Below are 27,293 nucleotides of genomic sequence, written 5' to 3'. Positions count from 1 at the left end.
ACTGTTCAGTCTTCACAGCAGAGATGTAAACTATTGGGTGAGACATGCTTTAATCTTCAGTAACAGTGATCATCATAGATGTAGAATACAGTTGCAAATTACAAACTGGTGTCAATAATAAAATAAAATTGTTACAATGGCCTAATTCACACAGATTTGGCACTGATGTGCTCTGCAGAATGAGTAAACCAGCATGAGAACTGTAGTAAGGACAGTGTTCAAATAGAAGAATGCCTTGTAAAATGGATACTTGAAAGACCTTCCTGTATTTTATATCTTTGTTATAGTATTTCTTGTCTGTCTTTGCCATTTTCAGGTCATCTGCCTGCCAATCAAGTGAAAGATAAGTGAAAATATGTTTTACTATTTTTAGTCTAAAACACATCCTCTGCACAGCTTAGTCTTGTTTATGTGAAGTCTGAGCTTACCAATAGATTTTCATTCTCAAAATGAATTTTGAGTGTTCCCTGAAGTGGTATTTTTGCAGCAGAACATGTATTTTTCAGTAGGAGAGAACATGCTCTCATTCAGCTCTCCACCTTCAGTGGTTTGCTTATAGGGAGCAGCTCAACACCCGGTCAATATTTTATGAAAAGAGTAGACCTAATGCCATTAGGAGATGAATTCTCTTAAAAGAAGTAAAATGACCTTACCTTGTTTAAAAGCTAAGGTCAGTTTTTCTTCAGGATGAAAGTTTCCCATCGTTGCAAGAGAACAGGAACAGGTTTATACATACACATACGTATCAATTTTATTCCATATTTATCTTTTTTTTTTTTTTAATTAGATTAGTAAGTAAAGTCAGGTAACTTATATTAGATGAAGTTTATATGATTATGTTAAAAAGTTTTATCACCTAAGGATTAAAATCTCAAGGGATGTTTAGAAAAATAGACAATTTACAGAAAGCCATTAAAACTAAAACCCACTTGGGTGGATAAACATGCCCTTCTGCCAAGCTGATCAGAATAACAAATTTAAAATGGCTTTTTGCTCACAGGAATTTCTATGTTGGGAAAGCCTCTTGTTCCTTGTCCTTCCATGTTTGTGAAATATTAATTTTTATGCAGTTTTCCCCCCACTTTGTTCTGAACGGAGAGCATGGTTACATGTATTTGTGGGAAGAATGTGTAACAACACAAATACCAGGCTGGTACCTTTGTAGACCTTCAGCAGGTAATAGCAGAGATACGAGTTGCATAACCTTTTGCAATCAGATGTACTTAAACTACCTGATAATGGAAATCTCAGAATGATGTCCAGTCTGAGAGTGGTTCTGTGGCTGCACATCTTAAAGACAACAGAAAGATAATCGTAAATAGAAAGATAAATGCAAATATTTTAGTGTTTTAGGACCAAATCCTTGTTGGCTACAGTGGGAGCAGTAGTAGATGGGGTGACAATTTATGCCAGGCTATTCTGGGGCAATCTGTACCTTCAGGCTCACAGACCCAAGTCAAACAGATGTACACACATCATCAAAAATACCAAAGCCTGACATTCATGAAGTGGGAGGTGGTTTGTGTGTGGGGCTTGTATTGTGGGAGCTTTTCTGTGTGCAGGGACTCAGCATAGTAAAAGCTAAAAGAACTGGAGATGTAAAATCAGTGCTACAACAAATTAAAATATCTTTACTGCTGAATTAGAACGTCTGTCTAGGAATTTAATACACTCTACCTTATGCGCGTTGGTTTAATGCTTTTTGTTGATTTGCTTTAAATAATTTGTTTCCATGGGGAAAGAGTCTGCTCAGCTTGTTGCTGCCCTTTATGGGAAGCTGAATTTGTTTTGCTTATCCTGACAACAGGAAGGACAGTGAGGGAAATAAAAATTCTTGTGATCAAAAGCCCAGAATACGTAGATGTTCAAATCTAAATAGGTGCATCTATACATCTAAATGTAAGAAAAATCTAGTGTAAATCTAATTCTGTTGGTCATTCTAGTATAGAATAGTAATTTTTGATGATAGGGCAGTCATTCACATGCATAAACATAGTGCACAGGTAGCACCTCAGGCTGCCTAAGACATTGGTACAGAACTGGTGTTTATAATGTCCCCTCACCTCAGATACCCTGCCCAGCATAATAACTGTGCCCTTCTCTCACCTTCGATATGGCTTGGATAAATCTTTGTGGTGGATGCTGAACCGAGAGAAATTTGGCCTGCAATATTCATCCATTAATATGATAAAATAACAACCATTCGGCGACTGTTAAACCACAACTGAAGTGATTTGCAGCCTCTTATGCTGAAGTCCTACTTTTCCCAACATCAATATGATACAATATCACAACACCTTTATGGCGTTACACTCAGTTTCTACCCAATTGGCTACTCAGTCCCGTGGTTGAGAACAATAGCTGTAATCAGACAATAAATATGTACTGAGGAATGGACAAAATGCTGTTTTCAGATGTAGAAATGGTTGCAATGATATTTTAGCACTCTAGAATACTGATATTTTTCTTTTTTCCTTATCCTCACCGAGGTCACTGGCTCACTAGTTCATGAGATTTAGTCCTTGCACAGATCAGCGGAGAAACACGGAGCCACCTTTGTTTCTTTGGACTGCCTCTTCCAGTAACCCTCCTCCAGCTGCAGTGCAACCCTCCAAAGCTCCCTCTTAAATCCTGGCTTTACAGTTTAACAATCAACAGGGCAACAAGTACATACATTGGCACCAGCACTGAAATCTGGTGACAAATACCTTTCCAACTCTATTGAATCACTAAGAAGTCTGGTAATGTATCCAACATTCCACAGAGAATTATGAGTGGCAGCTCCGCTATAGTTATAAATCATGATTTCTTCTGGTATATCACGTATATCACTGGGGATGATTTATCATTCAAAATTTCTCTTATCAGCTCATGCTAAAATGTCACTGCTTGAAGGGATCTCCTCTAAAAAAATGTAAATAAATGCAAACCCAGATACTTGCAAAGCAATTAGCATCACACAATAACTTAAAGAAGTAATATAATGTACTTCTTTTGGCTTTGTGTGTACGTATACATATAATTATATATTTGTATAACTACATATATATATGTATACACATCAGAGTAAAATTGAAGTGGTCACTGGCATTCAGAGCTATTCCATAATGTTTTCACTTATTAAAAATGCAGGAATTGTATATTAGCTGTTGCTGGACAACAGACAAGGGAGTAAAGTAGACAGCTAAAAGTCTCACCCTGACATTATTTACCCGAAGTGCATAAAATGTTACAGTCCCACAGGATAATATACCTACATATACACACATATATAGATATAGGAAGGTGTCCAAGCACAACAATAGCTACAAATCCCACCAAACCGACCTCCAAAAACCCCACAAACCCTTAAGAAAAGGAACAGAAATTAAATATTGAAAGTACAAGCCTCTTCAGCTTACAACATCATAGGAAACTGGGCTTGCAGTACAAGACACAGCCCAACAAACAGCTACAGGTGCTGTTTTCCTCCTATTCTGTCACAAGGCATTTTTTACCGCTAGATATTACATATGCTGTTTTACACATTATACAATGTCGATAGAAACAGTCCCAGATAGACTATAAGAGATCTAGCAGCCTGGAGTAAGCAGCTTAGATGAAGATTTCCATTTTGTAGATGCCTACATTTGGTCAAGTGAATCCCAGGACTTGTCTGTTTTAGATCCAGCCTCTCATACTCAATAACCCACACTTGCAGAGGAAATTTAACTTTGCATTAGCACATTCTGGCAAGTATGATGAGCTTTTTCTCTGTAGCTCAGCTCTGTATACACTGATTGCTCACCCTCCCCTTGGGTGGTATAAATGACCAGAGAAGATGCTGGCAAAAGCACATCAGTCTCACTGTCTCTGAGGGATCATCCAGAATCCACAGAAAGGAAAATAATACTCACTTTTCAGTGTGCTGGAAAAAATAACCTTGTACAATTGAAACCTTTTATGAAATAACAGCAACCTCCCCCCACCCCAGCTCAGGTGTTTCACATCATTACATTAAGGAGGACAGAAAATCAGATGCCATTGATTTTTCCAGATGGCTCAGATTCACTAGAGAAGAAACCGGGTGACAAGTGGAGAGCGTGGTAAAGGTACCTGCATCTTTTCAAATTCAAGACTCTTGTTTTTAGACTCTAACCAACCTTGCCTTCCCCCCCCCGCCTCTTTTCTCTCAGAGTTTCCTAAGCCACACATTTTTCCGAGGTTGTATCATAGATCTGACCTTGACTAGAGAGCCTCTATCTTTTGTCCTTGACAACATCACTGTGCAGGTAACCCAAAAAGCTTTAGGCGCTCACATACTCTCCACCTTACAAAAGATAAAACTCCACATCTTACACAGTTGCTTTGCCCTTCTTTCCCCTGTTGATGTTTTATTATGTGTGACAGCTTTTTTTTCCTAGCTTTTCACAGTGTGCACCACACTGTGAGCTTTGTGCACATACTTGCCTCAGTAATAACTGAATAGACTTTCCTCTTTTCCCATATGTGATCCAATCATGTCATTGTGGGAGTATTTACTGTAGCAATTAATAGGATGCAAGTATTCCTTTCTCAGTATCTAGAGACTGCATCTGTTTAATGAGCATATTTTTCCCCATCTTAAAAATTATAATGTTGTTTTTATTTCTGCCTAATATACAACTTCAGAATTGCTTTTCACTGCAAACCCTGGTGTAGTATTTGAGGACGGTCATGATCAGAGAAAATAGGGTCCTTGCAGGACTCAATAGGGTCCTTGCAGGACTCATGTCAACAAGGTATTTAATCGCCTTTCAGTTTACTTTTCCATGATTTAGAACAAGGACCACCATGTGCTCGATTAGCACCTGGGCCAGCACTCTTGGAACAGCAGCAGGTGCTCTACAGAGCCTCAAACATCCCATTTCTCCACTATAAAAAGTGGGCATGATCATTTTTATACTAATGCTACAATAGCTAGGAATAGAAAGTTTATATGCAGCATGGGAGCATTGCTGCAAAAGAGAGATGTAATGTGGTTTGACAGATTTCATTTTCCTCCTACCCTTTCCGTTCTTGACCTTTCTGTAGCAACTACCAACAGAGGCAGAAAGTAATACTGATTTGTGTGGTAGTTCTGATATTATAGGAGACTTGTGGCCAATTTTACGTAAGCGCTGAAACAAAGTAAACAACACAAACAATGAGAGAGATTCAGATGTCTGTTCTTTCTCCGTCAGTCAGCATGAATCCATCACAGCTAAACAAAGATTCAGATTTAGCTTTGAGAGTGGAAGAATGTTTCTTCATTTACATTGTATGAAAAATTTACTGTGATATTGATTATCCATCAGTTTCCAGGCAGGCAGAGATTACGTTAACAGATTTTGAAGCCAGAGAGGACCATTATGTAATTTAACATCATTTTTTACATCACACAGGCTGAGGAATTTAATTCTATTACTCACGAACAAGAAAGACATACAGTCTTGATTTGAAAATGTCAAGACATTCATTACATCCCTCAGCAGTTTGATGCAATAGCTAATCACCCTGACATTAAAACATGTGCTCTACTTCAGTTTCAGAACTGATCCCCAGACTTGGGTTCTGCTTATTATTTTTTCTGCTGAAGTTCTTTAGTAGATAGTGATCTCTCCCCCTTCCCCCTTTTCTTTTGGAAGATACTAATCCACTATAATTGAATCACCTTTTCAGTTTCTTTTCAGTACAGTTAAACAGCCTGAACTCTTTAAATCTCAGAGCAAAAATCTCCCGACTCTTGCAATAACAACGTTTTTCCAGCAGATTGCTGCAACACCATCTTTGGAATAAAATGCAATATTTTAACATCATGGCCAAGAAGGTAGGAAGGAGGAGGCAGCGCTCACCTCCTCTTGCTGGGTATAACTCCCATCTCCTCACTGTCTCCCTCCAGAGTGACCCGTCTCGCCTGCCACCACTCGTCATCCGAGGCGTTGATAACGTGAAGGATATCTCCATACTTAAAACTGAGTCCTTGGCTTGGGAGGCCACTGTCTTTGCTCTTGTCATAGTCAAACATGGCCCTGTGAAAAGAAATAAAGATATGAAGGCAGGTGATTATGTCAGTCTTGGAAACATTTACTCGTGAACAATTTGTCATGTTTTATGTTCCCACTAACCTTTACTTGTTTCCAAAAGTAAAGGTCTTGCTCGGTGGAAAACTACCCACTATAAAGTTAATCTTTACAGAATCCTTTTTATTTTTTAAGAGGAACTAAGTAGTGAACTATGGTATTTACTGTTTCACTTAATGAAGAACAACCACCATACCAGAGTATCTAGTAAGCAAACCTGATAGCCAGAAGACCCCCTTGTCACCTTGCCAACAGCAATTTGTGGCTGCTGAGCTTGTTCTTGTCTCACACATCCCTGTGCTCAGACAGGAGTGTGTCTGGCAGACAGGTACGTTGGAGGACTAAATAAAAGCGACCAAAACTGTGCTCAGGGTAATTCACTCCCTCACTACAGGGAAGACACTGAGGTGCTGGAGTGGGTTCAGAGGAGAACTGCAAAGCTGCAGAAGGGTCTGGAGCACAAGTGTGATGGGAGCAGCTGAGGGACCTGGGGCTGTTCAGCCTGGAGAAAAGGAGGCTGAGGGGAGACCTTGTCACTGTCTGCAGCTGCCTGAAAGGAGGTTGGAGCATGGAGGGTGTTGGTCTCTTCTCCCAAGTAACAAGTGATAGGACACAAGGAAATGGCCTCAAATTGTGCCGGGGTGGTTTAGATTGGATATTAGGAATAATTTGTTCACAGAAAGGGTTGTCAGGCATTGGAACAGGCTGCCCAGGGCAGTGGTGGAGTCACCATCCCTGGAGGGGTTTAAAAGACGTGTAGACGAGGTTCTTAGGGACATGGTTTAGTGCTAGAGTTAGGTTATGGCTGGACTTGATGATCTTAAGGATCTCTTTCAACCAAAATAATGCTATGATTCTATCCTATGATTTCTTTAGGTGAATGGGTGCATCTGTCTTAGCATCTAGTCCAGACCAGAAATGAGCTTTCAAAGGGAACCTCTTGATTATTCACACTTACAGTTCTTTGGTTCATGTCTTGGAGCTGCGCTAGGTTGTACCTGCTGGATTCCTGAAATTTGAAACTAAACTGAAAAATGCCCTGACCAGAGTAGTGCTAGTCTGACAGGCATCCTTGTCCATGTCCAGTTCTCCTGAGCTCTGCCATCTGCTGAAGTTACCCTGGCTATTTCCTTTGATGTTGTAGATGTTTTCCACCTGTTTGAAGTAGACCTCTGCCTTGGACATGCCTGTGCAAAACTGTCCCATGTATAGGACATGTGTATTAAGACAGGACGTACACAGAAGTCTAGGGACTCCATAAGCACAAACTGAGAGCTAGCTTTAAGGCACCTGGCTGAGCACAGTTCAGCATGAATTTACTGCATAAGTATTCAACCCAGATTCTGGGAAAGGTCTTCAGCCTGCCCTGGGCTCTGTATTACTAAGCTACAGTGACACCACATCTCAGTCTCATCCAGTCCTACGCCTGGCACCTACACCAGCAGTCCTCGGCGTAGATGTACTGCAGTTTCTCAGGGGAAGACCCTGCATGTGAATCCCAACAAAGCTGGACCTGAGTGCAGCTTGTTCATGGCAGTTACCTAGCTAAAAAATCCAGATCTTGGTTGCTTATAGGAAAAATACATGGGAATATTTTCCCATATAAAATATTGTTTAAAGATCATACCTGTCAAGAACCAATGTTTATTTTCCTGTAGGGAAAATAATATGATTATAATTCTAACTACAGAAATGTTAGATCATTAAAATCCCAAGACGCGTATAATAATTCCTATTCTTTTATTGTCAGAAATAAAGCTGTGGCAATCTCTGCACTGGTAAACATTTCTGTGTGAAAGATTTGATGTAATTAATTGTTGTGCATTGTAGTGTAATTTCAGAGAATGATCATAGGAGCTTTATGTGTAGATTTAAAACACTCAAGGCTACCTCTCATAATGAGAACTTAAAAAAAGTCATCAGTGTTGTAACTATGCAACCAAAAAATTTAAAAGCTCTCATAAGCACTCATTCTACAGGAAGGGTCTGGTTCAGTAGAATGAAAAATGCTTATTTGGAATACTTCTTCTCTTAAAGAGTTTACAATCATGGCCTAATATCTTCAGCAAAGCCCAGATAATACCCTTCTCTGAGGATGAAGACAGTAAATAATCCTGCTGAATTTTACATAATCCATGATTTTAGATATGCTTGTGCCTTTCTTGGTAAATGTTCTTGGATTACATGTACCCTTTGAAAAATTGCAATGGCATAGCAGTGGAAATCCTTTAAAAACTTGGCTTTATCTTAGTAAAAATTTACTTTCATAAAGTAGCAGGTCATCTGCTGCCTTCTCAAATACGGCTTTCTGTGAGGATTTATGATGAAGCAGCATATAAATCCAGAAGCAGCTAAGTATCATCAGTCACCACGTCTTAAACCAATTAATGACATCTGAGCTCTGGAGAAATGTCAGTGCACACACAAACCAGCACACAACCTACATTCTGCTGGTATTGCCCTTATCAACATGTAGTAGTCTGAGTTTTGTCACTGTTTTGAACATTTGTTGTCTGAAAAATTCACAGAATAATTGTGTACCTTGCCATGGAAGCCTATTAACATCTCAAACCCCTGACCACACAGTTGGCAACCATGCTGAACACTGGGCAGATGTGATATAATCCTGAATCCATGCATAATTAAATTACTCAAAACAAATGACAATATCTTCTGTTGCAGAGAATATGCAAGACTGTCACATTCCAGATGAAAAACGCATGCCAAACTGGAAACGCTCCATATTTGGCAACATGAAAGGTGTGTTTCAAAAGCAAAGCAGCAGAAAGTAGGGCAGTGTTCTTTGTCCTTGAACAGACATTTGTACCTCAGAGCCCACATGGTAACTTAAAATCGCTGACTGCCACTGTGCTAGCTGATGTTAACGTTGAATGCAGATGACAATGTTTGCCACTGACTTTCTTCGATTGTAGTAATCGTGTGCATTGCTAATTAAAATGAGATTATAGATCTCAGACAAAAGAATTTTTGAGCATGCTTTTCATTGAGTGAAACATTTTGTGGCTGTATGCTCTACAGATGTTGATTACTCTGTTAGTAAGTGAAAATGATATGAGAGCTGACTTCAGTACTCTTTCCTAAACATTTCAAATTAAGAGCCAGGTTTAAGTTGATAACATAACCACATTTAAGCTGACAACTTTGATAATGTTGCTGTCTGTAAAACATACTGTTGCAAGCTGGCAGTTGGCCCAACTATAAAACAAATCGAGATCTTCACTCTAGGCACCATTGTATGCATGCAGAAGTTAACATGACTACCTTGGGCAATGCTTATCTTCACCTCCTCCTTTCAGTTCTCATGCTGTAAGTACAATGTGGATCTGTACGTGTCCAACTGGAAGCTCTAATTTTACCCATTTAAGAGGCTTCACATGTCATTTTGAATTTTCTACCTGATGAACAGCACCCACTTCTGTTTGTGCTCAGTCTTGCAGATGTACATAAAAATAGCACATTTGCATCTGTGGAGTGTCAACTGAAGTGATACAAAATGAATATGGCCATACCTCTTGTTTGGTGAAGGACTCGGGCAAGGCAGACAGGAAAAGATGCATTTTTTTTTTGTTTTCCTTTCACAACTTTGGACCGTGCCAACCTAGTTTTACTGTATACCACATTACATCCTGCAAACACTGAAAATTTCATCAGAGAGGAAAGTTCAGCTCTCAGCAAAGTCTATCTGATACATGCAAGCTTACATACAATAGCAATGATAACATCCCAAGGTATGTTAGATGACTTATCTAAGTTCTGCTGTAACATGGGAAATGCCAGAGGAAAGGCTAAAATGTAGTAGCACATCGTTGCAGAATATGATGTGTTGAGGAGTGGACATAAGCAACCTAGTCCAGCAAGAGACCCATTCTGTCATACAACATCCATCATCCCTCTCTGCGAGATGAGCACCATATTTTCCTTTCAGTTAGAGAAGGACCGGTGTGACCAGGACCTTACTGCCACAGCTCCCCCAGACAAGTACTCTTCCAAAATGAGATGTTTAAATACAAGCAGCAAAGGAATATATTCAAACCAGCCAGAGGATTTAAGCCATGAAGACATGTCACAGTGCCTATCTCTGTGATGGGTTAGAGGTATCTCCACATGGTGCAGGTACTGGAGTGTGCTCAGTAGTGCTAAAGAGCTTTCTGAACTTGCTTACATGACTGTATGCTGAGTCTGCTTATTCATGGGCTGCTTGGTCAATTCTTCAAAGCACTGATCCATAACTCATTTTTAGTGGCTTTTTCTGCAATTTTAAAGAATAATAATCTCAATAATCATACAACTTTCTAATGGCACTTAGCTGACAGACTTGGTTACTAAAAGCTTCTTGCTTTTTTTTTTTCACCACAGCTGATGAAAGTGCATCTTAAATATCAGTTCTTCTTCTTTCAGGTATTTTATGTACTCAGCTAGCTTCTTGAATCCACTGTTCAGCCCTTTTTGGACCATACAGGACAGAACCAAGAGCTCTGCAAGACTTTATGATAGTAAGAGTTCTTTTACCAATCAGCTGATTAAATCTGCTTTTGAACGGGGATAGTCAATTTTTAATAACAAAGGAAATCAGTTTAAATTATTCAACTTTAATTTTAGGGCTGTCACCAATGTTGTGATCACACCAGTATCAGCAAAATTCCTGTTTAGTGTCTTCTAGACAGTGTATTTCACAAACAGGACCCTGGGTTACACAGGATAGATAACACATTTTGATGTTACAAGTATATTAAGTCCAGTGAGTACTGTGAAATGTGGATCAAACACTGAAATAGGGAACAGAGGTTGCTAGAAACTGATTAAACGTAGGTGGTGAAACCGTGACTTGACCATCTTAGTTCACTTATTAGAAAAATAACAATGGGGTGGTTGTGATTATCAAAGGCCTAAAGTGTATGCACCCATTTTCCACTAACACCTTTACATTTTTTTCCTCAGTTCCCAGTTTTTGCATGAGTTTGGGCAAAATGTTTCATATCTGTACAACATTTTGAAAGTGAGAAATTATATTCAAGTGCTAAAAGCCTCCTGCTTGTAGAAAATTAAGAAACACTGTTCTGAGAAGTGAAGCAGAAGGTGCAAACTTTTAGAACAAGCTGGATATCACAAATATATAAGATTATTTCAGTCTTGTTTCCTTGATATTTTTCCAAACTTCAGAAGTGATCGTTGCACCAGACTAATCCCAGCAGTAATTTGGACAGAATCTAACAGGTTTTATTTTTGTGCTTGGGTGCTTCTTAATCATTTTTAGAAAACCACATCAGCGCAAAACATGAGACATAACAGCATCAAATTACATTGTGGAAAGTTGTTCGAAGTGAAAATACCACCAGTGCCTAGTTTTAATATACTGCCAAACATGCATTGGAAGTGTGTCCAAAAGCTGAGTAGCATGATGCAGTAAATTTCTATTTGTAATGACACCTATTCCTGCAACTAGGGTAATAAATGTTTGCCATAGGAGAAAATATATTGTCTTTAAGGCAATGGCAAATGAGTTCATTGTATAATCCCATATACTGCACCCTACTGTCAACCACGACACCTATATCGTTACCAGCATTTTAAGAATGAAAAGTAGGTTACAGAAAGAGTAAGAGATCTAGCTAAGCCCTGTGGCAGAAAAGGGAATTTAACAGAGAAACCCACCTTCCGTAGCTAATGCCATAAACACCATTTGTAAGTTAGTATTCATGATCTTCCTGGCAAGGTAAAGGATATTAATGGATTTATAGCACCACAATATATTTTGCTGAATGCTCTTGTGTATTTGGTGCAAAAACCCTCTTCAACTCCCAGATCACTGCTCTGTGGCCAGCAATCTCAGTTTGCTACAGTTCAGGTACTGCGTGGTAGCTTTATTTGTATCTTTGAAATTACTTTCTTCTTCAGACACAGATGAGAGTTTGCACATAAATTTACAGACTGCTCTTTGCCATTTACTTGATTATGAGATGGCAACAACATTTAGCAAGAGAGATCGTCAGCTTCTGTAAACATTCCCAACTCTTCTGCAATCTGCCAGCATATCTGCATTTACACCATTTAAGGATATTATTCTTTTCTCTGAAAATTTCCTTAGCAGAGATTCTCAGATATCAGGCTTTATAGCATCATCATAAGGGAGAGATACTTCATTCTCTTTCTTCTCCACATCTATCCTACCCTCCATCCTATTTTTTTTTACAGATGAGGAAATCCAGTGCACTGAGGTTGAATCATTTCCATGATTTTAGACAGTAATTCAGCATCAGAGTCAGAATTAGACACCAAGTTTCATAGCTGTCTTTTCTGCGCTCTCAGTAATAGATGTATTTCCACCCACTTGCAGGCTCGGCTTGAAGAAAGCATTAGAAGCAAGTAAAAGAAACCCCAGTGTAATTCATTGCTATAGCTACAACAGAGAGCAGCAGCACTGTGATAGAAGCAGCCATTGCAATACAAGTAAGATACTATTAAAAGGGTTAAAGTTTCACATAGTGGCATATCAATAAGGACTTCCCCCTTCTCCAGCTTGTTTCCATCTGGAGGAGCTGAACAGGTAAATCCTATGGTAGAGCATATGAAAGATTTACTCTCTCCCTATGAGGTGTGGGAAGCTCTGAGGTGTTCCTTGCTGTGCTCTACAGCTGTCAGAACAGCCCCTGTTCTGGGGATGATCCTGTCCTACACGGTCACCTCCTCTGAAAGGGTGGGAGAGGACTGTTTTGAATAACAGCTTTTATTAGGAGTATACTACAACGACGTGCCTTCAACAAAAAGCACCTGCATGTTTGACTTACTAAATCATCTCCTCTCCTCTCCTCTCCTCTCCTCTCCTCTCCTCTCCTCTCCTCTCCTCTCCTCTCCTCTCCTCTCCTCTCCTCTCCTCTCCTCTCCTCTCCTCTCCTCTCCTCTCCTCTCCTCTCCTCTCCTCTCCTCTCCTCTCCTCTCCTCTCCTCTCCTCTCCTCTCCTCTCCTCTCCTCTCCTCTCCCCTCCCCTCCCCTCCCCTCCCCTCCCCTCCCCTCCCCTCCCCTCCCCTCCCCTCCCCTCCCCTCCCCTCCCTCTCCCTCTCCCTCTCCCTCTCCCTCTCCCTCTCCCTCTCCCTCTCCCTCTCCCTCTCCCTCTCCCTCTCCCTCTCCCTCTCCCTCTCCCTCTCCCTCTCCCTCTCCTCATCAGCACAGATTCCTATGTTGTGACATTTCAGTTTATCCATATGCAGAAACAAAAAGGAAAGTGACAGGATGTCAAATCAGGGATAGTTTAAACTAATGGGTAATTCACCTGAAATTACAACCTGTACGTTGCATGGTTTCACACAGGAGCCAGACTCATTCTGTAATTCTTAATTTTTAAATAATAGTAACTTATTTACTGCCTGAGAATATTCATTTGGGGATTCCCGCCCATCTCCGCCCAGGGAAAACAGAATAAAATAAAACAAACAAAATAAAATGTTTCTTTCACAGACAATGAGACTTAAAGGGAATATTGTGACTCTGTGTAGCAGAGCCTGTAGCCAAAACACCTCCTTGCTCCCGAATGTGTCTTCCTTTTAATATGGCATACACTATAAAAACACACAAGTTTTTGTTTGTTTGTTGTTTTTTCATTTGTTTGGGATTTTATTTTTTGATAATTGGCCTACAATAGTTTTAAGGATTACAATAGCTCTGAAGAATCTTGGGTTTTTTAGGTAGTTTTCTCAGACATCCTGTAGCTTGCAATTGCTTTCTCTTAGACCTAATCACGATCCGTATCAGTTAGCAGCTTTTAACATTACGTTGTGGCCAGGCTGCCCACAGAATTCATTGTGCTTCCAGTGGGTTTAATCAAAAGGAAATTTTCAGTGCACGGAAGAACCCTACCGATAACATAATTATTACTACCAGGCAGATATATGATGGCTTCTTTCTTTTTTTTTGGACATGGATATTGGACATCTGGAGAAGTAAAGTAAGAGAGAGATTTCATATGGAAAAATGATCAACATTCATGATTTGTATAATTTAAACATAATGGCAACAAAAAAGTAGTAAGATATGGCATAAACACAATGCATCTAGTACTGAAAATTATGACAGACAATTATGGGAGTAAAATGGATTAAAATGGATGCAAAAGGTGGGAGAGGAAGGGAAGTCTGTGGACTTCCCTAACATGGAAGTGCTATTTTGTTGATTCCATAATAAATCTCTTTATACATCCCAACATTTGGAAATCATTTTTGAAAAATAATTGTTCTCCAGCTATTGAAAAAGTGTAGACAAACAAAACTAGAGAAAGTATTAACAAGATAGAACATTGGCTGCTTTGTCTTTAATACGAGAGAACATTTTGGAGAAGGCAAGATATTTGTTATTAACAGTTTCTGCTTGGTCTTGAATGTTGTGCTTTGACAACAAAACAGTCAAAAGTCAGATTTGCAATTGTTATTGCCTCAGCTGACTAGATTTTTCTGAAATAATGAGGTGTCACATGCATATGGGAACTACACCATGGAAGACCACTGACAGTTATTATGGAAATTAGTTCTCCTGCCTAGTGTAGAGAAATGTACTAAATCCATAAACTCTGCTGGATGCAAGTATTTGAGAAATAATAAAATCCTTTTGTCTCTAGGCCAAAACTTGAAGAGCTCATTAAGATTTTACTCAATCAGTGGGAGCTTGCTGATAGAGTGAGTCCTTTGTGTTTTAGCACAGAATTCATCAGGAAGAAATGCAATTAATTTTTTGTTTTGGTTTTGTCTCTTCTGAAGGAAGATGATTTAGTAAAGATCCAAATGCTACCCAAGTCTAAAGCTGTGCTTTTATGGCACAAAAAGCCACTCTGTATAACGTATATAACTCTATATAACCTCTGGTTCATGAGGCCAAACATGAAGTCTCTCAAGGCTTCAGATTTACAAGGTGTAACTATAGAAATCAATAGATAAGAAAAAATGATGAAGGTCTGAGCTGAGCTCAGCTGAAATCTTCTAAACTGTAGTGGAAATAACAGAGATGTACCACTCAACCAGTTTCACAGATTCCTTGAGCTGCTGTCAACACCTACATATCATAAAGAGGTTTATCCACCGAAGTATTATTTAACGAATGAGTTGAATGTTTGCCTAGTAGATGATGTTTTCTATATACTTCCATCTCCTGGAGTCAAAAGAACACTTCAAAAGCTCAGTTTTCATTCACTTCCCCTTCCCATGGAGAAAAGCTTGAAAATAAGATGCCAGAGTACGCAAAAGCAGAAATAAACAAATAAAAAGGGCAAATAAAAAGAACAGTCTTTGGTGTCATCTCTTCAATGTAAAAAAATTGCAGTTATTTCTTCTTTTTAATGGTGGTTTCAATCTGTGTGTAGTTGTCAATCCTCTTTAGAAATGGACTTCGAAGAAAAAAGTGCTGATCAACCACTATTAACAAAAATATTTAACAGCAGCAATATGTACTTTAGTATTTATTAAACAAAGTTGCAAGAGGATGATGCTAAACTCCTTAGCTTCTGTCCTTTAAGCATGAAATTAAGCCCCTGCTGCACTGAGCTCCTTGCAGCTCCTCATTCACCCCATTGTGGTACCCACACTCTCCTGCCTGGGATCCCTGACCCTCATGCGCTCAAAAGTAGGATTAAGGGTAACATCAGAATTTCCTGCATCCTGCTTTCAAAGGTAAATTAAGAACATATGAGCCTAGGTTTTGTTGACTTTCAATGAAGATTAGACTTTGAATCGCTAAGTCGCTTTTGAAAACATTACCCTAAGCATATTAAAGATTGACAGAATTAGCCTTAAGCTGCTCTGAGGCTGACATGACAAAGGTCTGGTACAGCAACAGAAGCACTTTGATTCCTTGCTTCTGCATGGTGCTAGGATATAGGATAAGCCACTTTTTTTCTGCTACTGTAAATGAAGCTCAGAGTTTTGATGGTTTTGTCCATAATGACACTTCCTCGTTCTGTGTGCAATTCCAGATTTAAGCAAGGACATTAAGCAACAGAAGTGGGACTTTTCCTTTTAATACTTTCATTTAAAATGAGCCTTATGACAATAAAAAGCCTGAAAATAAATCTTCTAGAAAAATCAGCCGTGTTCTTCTCCCTCCTCCTGCCATGAGAATTTCTACCTATAGTGGCTTAAGGGGATCAAGTACGCCCTCTGTAAGTTCGCAGACAACACCAAGATGGGTGGGATTGTTGATCTGCTGGAGGGTAGGAAGGCCATTCAGAGGCATCTGGAACATCTGGATCGTTGGGCTGAGGCCAATTGTATGAGGTTCAAGAAGGCCAAGTGCTGGGTCCTGCACTTGGGTCACAACAACCCCAGGCAGCGCTACAGGCTGGGGAAGAATCGCTGGAAAGTGCCTGGAGGAAAAGAACCTGGGGGTGTTGAGCAACAATGGCTGAACATGAGCCAGCAGTGTGCCCAGGCAGCCAACAAGGCCAACAGCATCCTGGCTTGTATCAGGAATAGTGTGGCCAGCAGGACCAGGGCAGTGCCATGTACTGGGCACTGGTGAGGCCAAAACTCAAATCCTGTGTTCAGTTTTGGGTCCCTCACGACAAAAAAGACCTTGAGGTGCTGGAGTGAGTTCAGAGAAGGGAACAGAGCTGGTGAGGGGTTCTGGAGCACAAGTGTGATGGGAGTGGCTTAGGGACCCAGGGCTGTTCAGCCTGGAGAAAAGGAGGCTGAGGGGAGACCCTATTGCTGTCTACGACTGCCTGAAAGGTTGCAGGATGAAGGGTGTTGGTCTCTTCTCCCAAGTAGCAATGATAGGACAAGAAGAAATGGCCTCAAGTTGCACCAGGGGAGGTTTAGATTGGATATTAGGAAAAAATTATTTCTGGAAAAGGTTGTCAGGCATTGGAACAGGCTGACCAGGGATTGGTTGAAGGCTGGAGTGATGTTGGGTTTCTTCCAGTCCTCCGGCACTTTTCCATGACCTCTCAAAGTTGATGGAGAGCAGCTTAACAATAACATCTGCCACCTCTCTCAGCACTTGTGGGTGCATCTCGTCAGAGCTCATGGATTTGTGGATGTCCAGTTTGCCCAATCACTTTTGGGTACGTCGAGAATTTTTAGTTTGTGTTTGCTGTGTAAAATGACAGTTAGACTTTGATATCTGAGAGACAACATTTTCTGCGGTGGGTACAAATAGTACACTTTGCTTAAAACTTCCTTGGTGTATGCAGCTGAGGATGGTACAGAGATGCTCAAGCTACGTACAAGTTCAATTGATGTTCTCCATAACTCTGGACCAGTACTAACCCACTCTTAAAGGCGTTATAGCCATGTTCAAGGTGTACCTCACCATGGCTGATAGTGATTTGGGAACTACAGTGTGTCTGGCAGTTCAGCCATCTTCCAGCACTGTAGACACCCCTAGTGTGACTGTGGGCATCTATTAGGGAAAACATATTAGGTGCCATGCAGAGATTATTAGAGAAATCTAAACTCCCTAGACAGGAAAGGAGAAAGGTAGGTACCCATGGGAAGAGAATAATTCAGAGCACTTAATTTAAATGAAAAAAATAGGCTCAGATAGGTGGTGTGAATGTTTCTTTAATTCAATGTCTTGTTTCCCTACTTGTAAAATGAGAATACTTAAGGACAGTATCATGAAATGCTCAGAGAATACAGTAAAGTGGCCATATCAATGCCTGTGATGGGTAAATTAAACATAAAGGGTGAAATCTCTTTGATTTCAATAGAAGGAAGCATCTATTGAAGCTACACATCTTGTCAGAAAAGCCTGCAGTGTAGATTACACTGTCATTTAGCATTTGTTTATACAAAGACTGTGCCATTAAAATGAATTGAGTCTTACAGAATAACAGAATAGAGACCCAAAAGTCAGGTTTTTTGTTGTTGGTGGTTTTTTTTGGTGGTTTTTTTTTTTTTTTTTTTATTGTGACATCCCTGGGAATAATGGAAAAACAAATAAGCAAGAAAGTGAATGAACAAATGATGTCTCTGAAGAGATGTTTTTCTTCCACTTCATTTGTTCAAAATATTCATCAACAAGTTTTTTTTTTTTTTTTCCTGGACCAATTCTTAGACTTTTTTTGCTATTTCATAGCCTCATTTGCAAGCTCTAAGAACTTAATATTTGTTTACTTCTAAAATGGAAGTAGTAGTGCAATTTACTGGGTGATTTAGAGGCTAAGGATGCTGTCTTTGGAGAAGGGTGTGATGTACAGTGATGAGACGATCTGACCATATGTGCCCCACTCGTATATGTTCCCTAAACATCTGGTACTAACTACTGTCACCTTTTTTTACTGAAGCAGGGTAGCAGAACAACAAAACTGATGTCACTTTTATAGAGGAAAATTAATATAGAAGTTGGGAAACAAATTGCCTGCGTGATTTGCATTAGTGCCGACAGGAGAAAGGAGATGAAAATTTTTCAGTGCTTAAAAGAAATGAACGAAGCAATCCAGATAGAAAAATAATCAAACACTTGAAATACCTGCAGGTGACTAATTATGAAAACTTGCAGCTAAATGAGAATCTGGTTGAGCTCTTCAGTTCGCTGACAGATTTCCTTGTGTGTAGGTGACGCTTCTCACAAGTCACTCAGTGGAAAAAGAGCAATTCTCAGTTCCCAAGATCCTGCACAATCAGCCCATGGACTGCCAGATATCTCAGGGAGCAGGTAAAACTCATAGGGGCCAGGGAAGAACAGTTATCATGGAGATGTGCCGTTTCCATGTATGTGTCAATCCCAATACTATATTAGGAGATGTTTGACCAGGGCTACCTTGCGTCTCCTTGATTGAAGGTTGAGTTTGCTGGACAGGGTTGCTTCAGCCACCCAAGAGCTGCTCTAGCATATAAAGCGCTGTGTTGCATTGAACAGCAATAACAAGTGTAAATAGGAGTTTCAAACCACCTTCTGCCTTAACTTTGTAGATGACCACACCACAGCACCTGATTCCCAGATGTCTTGTCTATAAACCATTTCACTACATCAACATCCAGAAGTTTCTCTCATGTTCAGCTCTACCATTCCTAGCTCTGGTCTTATAGGATCAAACTCCTTTTAGTTGTTTAATACAAGTAATGACTAGCGGTGCAAATGACATGTTTTTTATAGTTTTCCTTCTGTCTCTATCTCATTAACTGAGCATTTCCCATCAAACATCAGCCAAAGAAATATCTGTTTGTTTAGCAAAGTCTGAAATATTTCTGTTCCACAGCTATGATTTATCATTAGGCTCTGTAAGTGAACCAAGTTAATGGAAAGACTCTAAACAGAGTGAGCTTATATTGTGTTGAACAGCTTTCAGCTTTTCTGTGTAAACAAACAAGTCTGGACAAGATACAATGTGATGAAATAAATATAAATAAAAAAGACTTAAAAAATAGACTGTATAAAACTCAATTTGTCTTCAAAGGTTCCTTTGCCTTATGATCTCAAAATATGCATCTTAAATGTGACTGCCTCTGAGGAACAATTTCAAAAATTCTTTCCAAGTGTCCCACACCGTAAGGCTGCATCTGAAAATCCTCCTGTGTGTCTCATGCAGCTGTAGTAATAATTTACTGCCACTAATTTATCAGTCCCATTGCATTACTGGTCTTTAGTGAGATGGGCTGAGATTTTAAATTTTCTTGATTTGTTTTTAAGCATTTGTATTAATGTTCCTCCCTTTACACAGGTTGAGGGATCTCCTGCATGAGACAGTGGAGATGTCTATGCTTTCAGACAGTCTCCAAGTGAGCCTATGCCCAAGCCCAGACTCGCTGTTCTGAGACCAGCAGACGCTTGGGGCAGGTGTGACTCCGCATTGCCAGACTCCACAGGGACACTGAGGAGAAAAGGATGTGTCCCCTCAAATAATTTCACAGCCAAAGTGCAAAACAGGACAAAGAAAGGCTGTCCTGGCCTTGAGACATTATTTTCAGGACCTTTGACAGACTCTTTTACCTCCTCAAATGCTTGTTTGGAGCTTGTGTAAGACCAGCCTGGAGGAACTGGGGTACCTAACTCCCACTAGAGCAGGAGGGGTCCACCAAAATAAGGCTGGCAACAAGGAGTCCCTTCCAGCTTTGAATTACAGAGACCAGTAGGGGTCAGAGCTTCAGACTCATCTCCACCTTTTTCAGTTGGTTATTGTAGGTGTCCCAATGTACTTGCTGCCATGAATCCAACCCTTCGCACTTAATTCTTCTCCCTGCTCTAAGCTGATACCTTTGAGGCACTGAAATTAGTCCTTGGGAGTTCTGCACTCAAAGCTGGAGACAATTTTGAGGAACTGCAAACCTGAGTGTTTCATTACTCAGCGTCCTTTAACAAATGCCTGTCTCTGGGACCCAGCTTCTCTCTTTATAAAGGAAAGATGGATGGCATTTCCCTGCCATGAAGGAGGATAGTGAGGATAACTACAGTAAGGACTGTGCAGCATTCAGATACTAGATGGCAATTACACAGAGCATTGGGGTGTAATAAGAAACATCAGGAAGAAAAGGCCATAGCGATAAAGCTAAATGAATTATTTACAATCAACTCCAGGACGTGTTTAAGGATGAACCCACAGAAGAGCCTTTCAGACCTGTCAAATCAATGGAACTGTCTTGCACTTGATGTGTCAGTAGACGAAGTTTAATAACAAATCAATAAAATGAATAGTAATAAATTACCAGGACAAGATGAATGACTCAAGTGTGTGGAAGTGGAATGTACAAAGCCAGTGTTTTCAAGACAGATCACAAATAAACGGAATCTGACTTGAGTAACAGGTGGATCTATAGTTAACCTCTTTAGAGGAACAAGGAACCCATGGACCAGGATTTCCAGAAAGCTTATGAAAGGTTTCCTCAACAAAAGATGATAAAATTTAAAAGATACAGTGATCTAGGAGTGAAGGATTAGTAAATGTTTAAAGGATAGCAAAAAACAGTTAACAAACGGTATTTCATTTTTACAATGGAAGAATTCGCGTAAGTGATCTAAAAAAGGTGGTGCAAAATGAGGCAATAATATTTACTGAAGACACTGAATTATCAAGTGTAGCAAGCCCGAAAAACTGACTGAGAAGACTTGCAAAAGGATTTCAAAATGTCAGGTGACTGGATGATAAAATACTTGATGAAATTCAATGTCAATAAATGCAGAGCGAGTCATGGAGAATATCAATCCTTGATAAACATACATACTGATATACACTAGCTAAGCAATTACTCCCCGGGGAAGAAATGGTGGAGACTTTGTATATTGTTCTGGGAAAACACTAATTCAGTGCTTGGCAATAGTGAAAACTGCAAATTTGTTGCTAGCATTTAGGGGAATGAAAAGAAGAAACAAATAGAAATCATTGGTATTATACCATGATACAGACACCCATACACTTCTATGGCAGACAGTCCTGATCCCCTAGTCCTGAAAAGGACATGGAAAATGCAGAGAAGGAGCAGAGAGGCCAATAAGGGCAATTTTTCTTACAGGGGCAGATTATATGGACTAAGAGTTCTCAGCTTTAAAAAAGATGGCCAAGAAGAGAGTATACTAAAAGCTAATGAAATTATGAATTTTAGGGAAGAGGGAATAAGGAACACTTGTCCACTGTTCTCACAGTAGAAGAAATGGAGGGAATTGTTATTTAACCGCTAAAAGATATTATAGAGTATGCAATTAACCAGTGGATGTTGTAGAGTCTGAAGATTTAAATGGACTTCAAAAAATTCTTCAAAAGAAAAGAAAAATCCACTAATGATTATTTTTATAGTCTCAGAGGATCTGCTATCAGATACTGTTTGAAACAGAGTAATGGGTGGGAAGAACCTGTGGTCCAACTGAATTTGGTGGTTGTATTCACCCTCAGAACCAAACTGTTGAATATATCTAATGTCCTAATACAGTATCATATTTCTTTTTGCAGTTAACCCAAATATTCCTTATTTTTAGAAAAAATCTCCCACTATAAATCTAGGTCCTTTTGCCTTTGGGTAAAGATATGAACAGAAGGGTGTTTTCCTGGAAACTGTTTCTCAGACCTCATTAGTAACAATGTTTGCATTTCTAGGGAAAGTAAACCATTAAATTGGACGTTAAATAAATGTTGAAGCAGCAGCAGCAGCATCTAAATAACTGTTTCAAGAAATACTTTTATATGCTTACACCTCATAATAAACTAAATAAAAGAAATATCATCGCAATGTTCATGCAAAAAATGCCTTAGAGAAAAAAGATGTAATGTATTCCCTAAAGATATCTTTGTTCTTGTGTCTTGCTAGATGATTGACAGAGTACAAAATGAAGTGATTAACTTCTAGCTGTCAGAAAACAGTAACACGGGTCTGTAATGATGGCACCCGCGAGTTGCATAGTGTCCTACTTATCTGCATTTTAAAGCAACAGCTGCTGGGTCTTTTGCAATGTCTGCAGAATTTTAAAGAGAAGCAAGATTAGAAACAACAGTACATCTTTCCTGCAAATGCCATGAAACTGGCCCTCACAAGACAAGAGACTGAACAGAAAGTGTAGGAAATATGGGAAATAATTATATTGAGGGGGGGCAAACTGCTCTTATAACTCTTGACATCTATGTAAAAATACCCTGAGGTGTCTGAATCAACACAACCCCCAGGTACGGTTTCAATGTCTACTGTCTTCCTCCAGACTGAGACATTTGTCTCAAAGTTGTTTTTGATTCTGGACACTTTTCCTAAAAGAAGTCAATTATAAAAGGATGCAGATGCCGTATTATTAGGTTACATTTACACAGTTTTACATACCTGCACCAGAGACTGCTCAGTACTGCCAAAGGGTTTGCATCTTCACTGTCCAAGACCAATCCCCTCTGGCACATCAGATCCACACACCTTAGCCTTGGGCTTAGGTCTGCTCTGAGCCTGTGTCACAGCCTACAGCCCTGAGAAACAGTTATTTTGAGTGTGGCATTCTTCCTCCTCAGAGCAGCTGAAGGAACATAAGGAATGTGTGTGGCCGCCAAGACTGTGTTCTGAAGCATGACACCAAAACTGTGTTGCGTGCCCTGAACGTGAGGGCCTGTGCAGATCTCTTAGACTGAAAATCTACAAGACTGTGTCATGCAAAGGGAATCAAACCCAGTGATGTCTTATCCATGCTGCCCAGAGAAATCTCCAGGGTGACCTCCTCTGAAAACAATCTATCCACATTTGGTCTTGAAAGGAACTAGTTAGTTTGCTTCAAAACAGAGCTTGGGAGTAAACTACCTATACAGCATAAGCGATCAAGGCCCTAGGTGCAAACTGGGCTGCTAGATTACCTGGATTACATAATTATATCCAAGTAATTTTGCCACATTAACATATTTTTAGAAATCATATCATTGTTTTGGTGACATAAAGCCATTTCCAACATACCACATTGCAGCAGCTGGAATTCTTATTTTGGAGTGGAATCCATTCATTAATGCGAATGTGGCTCCCAAATTAACTATGATATTTTCTTTGCTAATCATTGACATTGTCTTTAAAATGGCCTGCTAGTTTAAGGATCTCTTTGGGAGAAAATGGCAGGTCTGAGAGCTCTACAGCAGCATTAAATCCCAGAGTGGCATATGATTTGTTTTAGATATAGCTATGGCTGTGATTGTAATTGCCTTGGACTTGCTTGATGATCACTATTCAGAAAGCTTCAGATGATCCTGAAAGTCTGAACCATTTCTAATCTTACCTCTTTTATAGTCACTTGAAGTACAGCAAGGTAAAAGGGTATTGAATACAGTTTCTGATGAAACTTTCTGGAGACTGATAGGTTACTCAAAACTGGGAATAAGATTCAGACTTTTAATGTGTAAAATGGACTTGGATGAAGTTTAAGCACCATGGTCTTACTGTCAAAAGTCAGAACTCCTACTTCTTTCAGTAGAGTCAGTGTTTTATGCTAGAATTGCTCTCACATATTTATGAGAAGCTGGATGTCTTTCTCATTCAAGCATTTGTGGAATTTAAGTTTAAGGGAGAGAAATATCCAGGCTACATTTAAAACCTAAAGGACTCAATGTTATTTTGCTTTGAATATGCTTGACTAATATATACAAAAGTGAAAACAGAAAAAAGAACACAATAAGAAAGGCTATTCCCATTCAAAAACGCAGTTATGATATTTACCTTTTTCCAGTAGCCTAGGGGTTAGGGAATTAGATATTAGAGATTTTGACATACCATTGACTGAGGAAGTGTGAGATATAAATTCAGCTCCCTCAACAGACTGAAGGGATTCAAAGCTAGAACTCACTCATTTTCATAAAGGGCCCTAACGACCAGGTTGCCACCTGTGGTAAGGACATTTTTAATCCTTTCCCTTGAAAGAGCAGTGTGATCGAGAGGTCAGGAAGGTTAAGGTTTGGGAGAAAGAAGCTGGTGGGCACCCCTCAACTGGAGGCTGAAAATGCAGTGGTGAAGGAGCTATCCTGTCTGTCTTCAGTGATTCCAGCTTGCTTTTGACTGAAAGAGCAATAATGCAGGGAAAATGGATATGCACCTGCCAGGGTGTTCTGCAAAATGTGAGGAACACCATCATCACCACTACCTCTTCCTCTTACTTTTTAAAAAGACATTAAATAGGCACTGCATGCACACAGTCAAGTGCCTGTCCTCACTTGTACAACTTTGGTCTTGAATTCTCAGATGAGTTGGTACCTAATACAGAGATTGAATCAAGGCTTTCAGCAAGAGTGAGAATTCAGACATATTCCAGCATTTGGTTTTTCCTCCAAGCTAAATCCAGGGCACAGTGATTGAATCCCCCCCTAAGGCATTGCCCTGCTCTGTAAGGAAGCTCCATTAAGGATGCAATTGGCCAAACTCCCTGCTTAGCACAGCAAAACTGAATTCCCTACTCAACACATCCATTTACTGTACACAGAATTTATGTAACTAAGCTAGGCACCTTGGATCACCCTCTATAGACCATATTTTAGGAGATGTTGCAGTGCCAGATCTTGGTTCCTGTAGCTTATAATATGGCCTGAAGGTTCCATGAATTTTAACAGTTCCACAGGTAATATTGGAGTCGGCTGTTCTCACTGCCTGCATCCTCTCCCCGATCGCTGAAGATTGCTTACTTCTACAAGCCACCCTGGAAAATGCTTTTAACTAAGTCAGTTCCAAGCTTCTCCACCCATCAATCAGCAATAATGTTCTTTATACAGGTTGATAAATTCTCTACTTTGATCAAGAAGTCTTTTCTCCTTGAGCGACACTGAAAAAACTATTCAGTACGGAGAGTGGCAGTTCAAGGTCTGACCCATTTTACAGAGTGTTTCAAAAAGAGGGAACCAATTTCAAATATATAGTGGTTTAAACTTGGGTCCCTCTTTTTGAAACACCCCTAATGACTTGAAGGAGAACAAGAGCGTACGGTGTTGCTGAATGGCAACATCAATTCCTTAAACACTGTGCAGTGAGATCAATGAAAATAAATCAATGCATCACTTTAAAAATGATGCTGTGGAAAGAAGTCTCATAGGCTTTCCTTTGAGAGATAAAAGAGGTAAAGAACAGAATTTGCTGCAAATATAATCAACCAAATACTGGGAAAGTTCTATAAAGAATTGTATTAACCTCCTTCACAGGCTGTCACCAAATGGGATTATCTCAAAGCTCACTTACTTTGCTCCCTATGATTAAGAGGTGCAGCTCATCCCTCAGTTTTACTAAACAAAACCTAAAGGTTTACCAAATAAAATGAGATTATCTTCTGCCTACATAGCATAAGGAAAAGGATGAGAATAGGATTTAAAATACGGCAGGAGTGATGTGAGACCAATGAAAACATTTATGTTATTCCAAAGATCTGGGAGAGCTTGAAAAAATCAGAATATTAGAACACGGGGACTATCACACTACTTGCTACAATTTAAGCATTTCTTCATTTCCAGTTCACGCGAATCTGAAAGGAATGCTGTTGAAACAACACTATTTATAGGGTTATACTAGATGTAGAAATAAGTTTTCAAGTAGTTAAATTTCTTCTGTTTACATCATCCCACTTAATTAATTAGGAAGGTGATCTGTTTAAGAAGACAGACTGAAAGCAGAAAGCATTCACTGTACTTTGAATATGGTTTAACTGATGCCTTATGAAATCTGAGAAAATGGGCAGATTAGCTAATGGATGAGAATTTATTGTGATGTATCTTTGTGTATCAAAGTGAATTGTGATGTTATTCAACTGAGCAGAATTCTTAGGGCACTAAAATATATCATGGATAAAGGTGTATTTTTTCAACTACCATTTTATTTGCATATTGATGCAAGGACATGAATGGAGTAATCTTTTAGAGGAGCGTAATTGCATGCTTTCTGAAACCCTGCAAGGACTCAGTCCAAACTAAGCTAGAAAAATTCATTTGGAATGCACAACTGGACTGCCAGAGGGGAAATCTATACCAAGGGATGGCCTACAGTTTCAAAATGCTGCCCTAGGGAACAGGTAGTCAACAGTGGAGTCTCAATAATTTGCTTCTCACTCAATCCCCCAAAATAATAGCTGTCTGTAACTATAATCGCCATGAACATCTTCTAGGTGCACGCATTACAGCCTGAGTCCTAGACAGCTAAAATTCCACCCACTTCACAAGTTCCAGATAGATGCAAAAGCAATGCTGTGAAATGTTAAATGTAATGACCATAGCTGTGTTATTGAAGTAATGAAGAAGTGAAAAGTGTAACTGATGAGCTCTTCGATAACGGATTAATGAGCAAGATGCCTGTAGTTCATCAAAGGATTAATGGAAATCTACGCAAGGTATACTATGAAGTATGTGGAGACCATGAACCATCCAAATATAGCATTTAGAGATGAACAGAACAAATGTTAATCTCTTCAGCTCATATCTGTATTTCATATATGTTAACCAATGAAAGCATAAAAATAACTTGCAGAAGAGCGTGATTAAATGTATAGAGAACAGATAACACATGAGTAAAAGAAAGATGCAACTTGAAGTTTTTTTCAAAAACTGAGCTACTAGGCAGATACTGTGGTATGAGTCCTGGAGGATGGCAAGCAAGGCGTGAGCCAGCCATGTACCTTGGCTGCAAAGTCACAGGAGAGTTATTGCTTGTGCCTAATCCTGAAATGCCCAGGGGATCACGGGAATGGCCTGGTAGAGAAGGAAAACAAACTGCAGCTTTCTAAATCCAAGACTATAGACCTAACCATAGGACTGTCCATTATTAGGTGTCTGTAGTGGTGACTATGTCGTAGTTTTCCAGG

General features: G+C 39.6%; 1 protein-coding gene across 30 annotated transcripts in view; it reads right to left on the bottom strand.

Annotated features, from left to right (window-relative positions):
• DLG2 (discs large MAGUK scaffold protein 2) overlaps nt 1-27,293 on the bottom strand; it is a 1,047,967-nt gene that overhangs the window by 51,868 nt on the left and 968,806 nt on the right. For all 30 annotated transcript variants that reach the window (XM_071798683.1, XM_071798777.1, XM_071799041.1 and 27 more), the window contains one exon: nt 5,853-6,029. In XM_071798683.1, the coding sequence (XP_071654784.1) occupies nt 5,853-6,029 (177 nt within the window). The remainder of the gene's footprint in view (nt 1-5,852; nt 6,030-27,293) is intronic.

This window comes from Patagioenas fasciata, chromosome 1 (assembly GCF_037038585.1).
Source record: "Patagioenas fasciata isolate bPatFas1 chromosome 1, bPatFas1.hap1, whole genome shotgun sequence".
NCBI classification, from domain to species: domain Eukaryota; kingdom Metazoa; phylum Chordata; class Aves; order Columbiformes; family Columbidae; genus Patagioenas; species Patagioenas fasciata.
Note: the sequence above shows the minus strand (reverse complement) of the source record. Positions and strands in the feature narration are given on the sequence as shown.